The 4,939-nt window shown below is 29.3% G+C and overlaps 1 protein-coding gene across 1 annotated transcript in view; it reads right to left on the reverse strand.

The window, feature by feature from the left end:
• Positions 1 to 4,939, reverse strand: part of LOC108755198 (nuclear pore complex protein Nup98-Nup96) — a 45,363-nt gene that overhangs the window by 36,240 nt on the left and 4,184 nt on the right. Inside the window, 1 exon segment of the mRNA XM_018498082.1 lies at positions 606 to 679. Within this exon segment, the coding sequence (XP_018353584.1) occupies positions 606 to 636 (31 nt within the window). The 5' untranslated portion in view covers positions 637 to 679.

Genomic DNA, 4,939 nt, shown 5'->3' on the forward strand with positions numbered 1-4,939 from the left:
TTCGCTTAGTGATTCTTAATGTAATTGGTTCCTATACTTACAATATCCAACAAAGAATTAAAGGTAAGAATCATATTACAGAATCACTAAGCGCTAATTGATTAGTTTTCTGTGCTGAATGCAGTCAATTGCCGATCCGGAGCGTTTATGTCTGGAAATCAACGCATACTCTCGCACTACTTCTGAAGTATTATCGCTGAAGTAGTACAGTCACAGAAAGAGAGAAAGGCTGCAACACTTTTTCTTTATAAGTTTCGGAATGCAGCTTGCTTCACCGAGCAATTGGTTCTTATTCATGGATTCATAAATAAGAATGGGCTGGTAAGTACATTCTAAAACCCATTAAAAAAAAAAATGTTACAACTTTTCTATGACTGGCTGTACACAAAAACAATAATACTCTGTATTAATATAATAATATTCCGCTTTAAAAATAATAATATTCCGAACATTATGTTTTGCGATTTTCTAAAAAACGAGCATATCTCAATAACTAGCAAAAATGAGCATATCTCTAAAGAACTTTTTTTCTTAATTTATCTATTCCCTATAAGCTCCTGAAATTTGGCAATTTAAATTCGGGACATCCTGTATAATGTACTTACTGAATGATGTATTTCCAGTTTGTCCAAACATATTTAATGTTAAGTAAATTACAGAATCTTGTTACAGATTCCACCTGAAATAAAAATAAATCATCTCTATATAAAACAACTTTTTTATATTAACGTATAATTTATTTATATAATTGTTATATTAACACATATTATTAGCATATATTATTCCAGAAAAAATGAAAATTGTTACATTAATCAAGAATTCTACTATCATTATCACACTGATTAATGTTATCAATTCAAGAATTATTACTTTACAATATGTTCAATGATCAATGTTTTTACACAAACAATATAATCAAACTGTTAATAACATTCTGTAATATATACATCTTTAAAAATAAAAAACAATTGGAATATTGTAAATATATTTTCGTTTTAGTAAATATAAAACAATTTTTTCTATTTATTCTTTTCCATCTATTTTTTCACCTGAAAGTACATTTAATGTACTACATTTAAAGTATCTTAAATGTACTTTCAGATGAAAGAATATATTTATTAAAAGGTTTTGTAGTCTTTTTATTTTTCATACATGTAATTTTATACGCACGCGCGCACATATAGAGGAAAGCCCCCTAATATGAGATAGCGGCATTTCTGCTAAACTAATAAACGCTATTTACTGCTTTCATCATGAATTTATTGTTCTTGGATTGAAAACTATTTAGTGAAAAATTCATTATTAGGTCGTGCCTGTAGTTGTCGCAAAAAAAGATTTTAGATTTTGAATGTCTTCAAGTTTCGTTGAAATGAGCTTTTAAACCATGTTTATTATTTAATAAGTAAATATTTAGCAATAAATTTTTCATATGGTGATAGAGTAAGATTGTACTAATAGAAAAATACATATGTTGAATTGCTTAATTACAGTTAGATTTGATGATCGTAAAACCGTAAGGTGTGGAAATCCGTAATATGAGATACCTAGGATATTTCTAATATGAAATAACCTATGCTCCTATGTCATAATAAAAATTGTTGCTGTATAAATGTTATTGTATAATAATAAAAAGGATTGGAATAAACATCGAATGCCTGTTTCTGCGATACTTGTTTCCAACTACCTGAAGATGAGTCAACTAAGTACAATGCATCGCATACTCATTTTGCATGCGCACTGACAGTTTTTATTTGTATTTTAGAAATATTAAATAAAGTTTTTTAATTGTAATACTGATGTACTTTGCGTTTTATTATCAATTTTTCGAGACATCTCATATTAAGAGCACAATTTTTTGACTTTGCGATTTGCTCACTTTTTACATTTCTTTAATTTATAAAAAAAATTAAATTTGAATTAAATTTTACATAACATTATCTTAAAGATTACTAAACTCCCTTCAAAATGACCTATTATTGTTTAAAATTCTGCCCATAGATTTCTAGCAATTACCCAAAATAAATTCGGTATCTCATAATAGAGCCCCCCCCACTCCCCCCACCCATCTCTCAATATGCACGCATGCACAGAGCATAAACTCGAAAAAATCCATATACAGAAAAATGCTCATAATATTTTTTCAAATGTACATAGAATATTTATATTTGGCATAAAGTTAGCTAACAGGTATACATGAAAGATACGTAGCATGGTCAAATAGACCGCACATAACTTAATTGGAAAAATGACGCAAAGTGAAGAAGATATTCATAAATCGTTTGCGCACACACGAATGAAGTATCCAGGTATGTCTATAAGAAAGATTGCCATAAAGCTACAATTGGTAACTGTTTCAGATATCTTGAAACAATTTTCAGAACATCAAACCATTGATCACAGATCTCGATCTGGAAGAAAAAGCCGTTCTGCATATCTAAGACAGAGAAACGGTTGTTCAGCTATTCAGAGAAAATCCCAATTATCGTCGTGTGATGTGGCAAAAATAACAAGTGTATCACATCTTATACATTTAAACTAATAGACAAATTAAATGGATTTTCCTTAGACAATAATTTTTCTCTAATATCATTGGATGTGGTTTCTTTATATACCAACATAGATTTGGTTATTAAAAGTGTCTCAAACAAATGGAATTTTACATCGCGTTCTTGCAGTATACTTAAAGATGAATTTTTAAAAGCCTTACAATTAATTCTCGAATCAACTTATTTCACTTTTGACAACAATATTTACAGACAAAAATTTGGCACGCCCATGGGCTCCGCGGTCTCCCATCATTGCAGATCTAGTTATGCAGGATCTTGAGATTATGGCTCTGAAGAGGTTCGGAGTTAAGGTACCTTTTTATTTCAGATCATAACGGCTGTCCCCAATCACTTAATTCACAAATTTTTAGACGTGTTTAATTCACTACATCCGAGGTACAATTCACGTTAGAGGTTGGAGGAGATAAATTAAACTTCCCCGATGTCATCATTATAAATTACAATGGTATATAAATTATAATTCAATGTATTTCACAAACCAACGTTTTCGTAGATACCTCAACTTCATATCTTTCTACCCTCTCTCACAGAAAAGGGATGTTTTGATGGATATAGACAGAGTTTTTCTACTATCACATCCTAAATATCACCAAGAAAAATTTAAATTCATTATTACAACTTTTTTAAATAATAACTATCTAATTAAATTTATTTTGATACCATAAATTCACGGCTAAGGTCTCTATGTAAACGGAAGACTCTTAAACAAACCAAAGAAAAATCAAAAGAAATAACAGAGAAAGAAATAACAGAAAAAGAAAAAAATCTCCTGGTTTACAATTTCTTTTTTGCCCGACATATATAATAAATTTAAGAACATCACTAGAGACCTTAAAGTTCAATTATCATTCTTTAACTTAAATAAATTCAATTAATTTATAATATTATAATTTATAATTTAATAATAAAAGTACAAAATATGTTCTTTCGCAACAATTTAAGAAAAACGTCGTTTATAAAATTTTCTGCAAAGATTGCAATGCATCCTACATAAGGTAGACCGAGAAGAAATTAAAAACTAGAATTATTAGTACCGTAATGACATTAATAAAAAATCAGGCAATTTATCTGTTTAATCTAAATATAGAATCCATTTAGACCATGAATTTGATTGGGATAATGTCTTGGATAATAAAAGATATTTGGGAAGAGAACTGATATCAGAAATGCTCAATATTCAAATATAAGAGAATGGGTTAAAGTCAGACACTGAATTCCTGTACCATGCATACCTTAACATTCTAAATAATTTTCAATAATTCATGACAATATAAATATGAGTTTGATTACTTATCTATTTTATTTTTATTTTTATGACTCTTTTGTAACCACATGTTTTCTTCTTGTTTATTGATATATCTTTACACATATTTTTCATACTTTAACTGTCATTCTCTTAAAAGACATTGTCACAAATAGTTGTGTTACGATTTAATTACGCTTATCAACAATTTTAAAATTATTTCTCAATAATATGTACAAGATCTCAGTGTTTGTAATAGGTAGGTCAATTTTCAATTAAATCACTTGTAATAAATAAAATATAGCAATTACATTCATTGTAGCACTTGGCTCGATGACAGATGCTCTTCAAATTTGAAAATACTTTTCTCGCTGCACCCTTTGACTTTTCATGCTGATTAAAGTTCCGAAATTAATTATTCTGCATCGCTGAAGATGGCTGGAACGGAGTCGAAACGTCCGATCAACTAATGTACAATATTTGTAAGATCTCAGAATACAAAATTTTATCATCACGCACGAAGTATCGCGTTAATGATCTCAATCGACATTCCACTCTCCTTATTTGTACATTTATTTTTTTGTATACTTACTTTACACCTACTTCTTTTTGCCACATCCATACATGCAAAGCTAAATTAGAATTTCTTCTAAACAATCCGTTTCTCTGTCTTAGAACATGAGCTTTTTCTTTCAGATCGCAGAGGCCTGCGATCAATACTTTAATGTTCTGGAAATCATTTCAAAACATCTTTTCAAACATTCTTGAAACAGTGGACGTGACCAATTGTAGCTTTCTTGCAATCTTTCTTACAGCATATCTACCATAGATTCTCCATTCCTAAATCGTACGTGCGCAAACGATTTACGAACATCTTCACTTTGCGTCATTTTTCCAATTAAATTATGTGAGGTCTATTTGACAACATCATCTTTTATTGCCTATTAGCTAACTTCATGCCAAATATAAAATATTCTATGTACATTTGAAAAAATGTTATCAGCATATCTCTGTGTACGAATTCGTTATTTATGTATATGTATATATATATATATATATATATATATATAAATATATATACAGGGTGTTTGGAAATTAGTGATAAGTCTTTCGCACAGGGGCAGAATGG

Source organism: Trachymyrmex septentrionalis, unplaced genomic scaffold (genome assembly GCF_001594115.1).
Source record: "Trachymyrmex septentrionalis isolate Tsep2-gDNA-1 unplaced genomic scaffold, Tsep1.0 scaffold86, whole genome shotgun sequence".
Taxonomy (NCBI): domain Eukaryota; kingdom Metazoa; phylum Arthropoda; class Insecta; order Hymenoptera; family Formicidae; genus Trachymyrmex; species Trachymyrmex septentrionalis.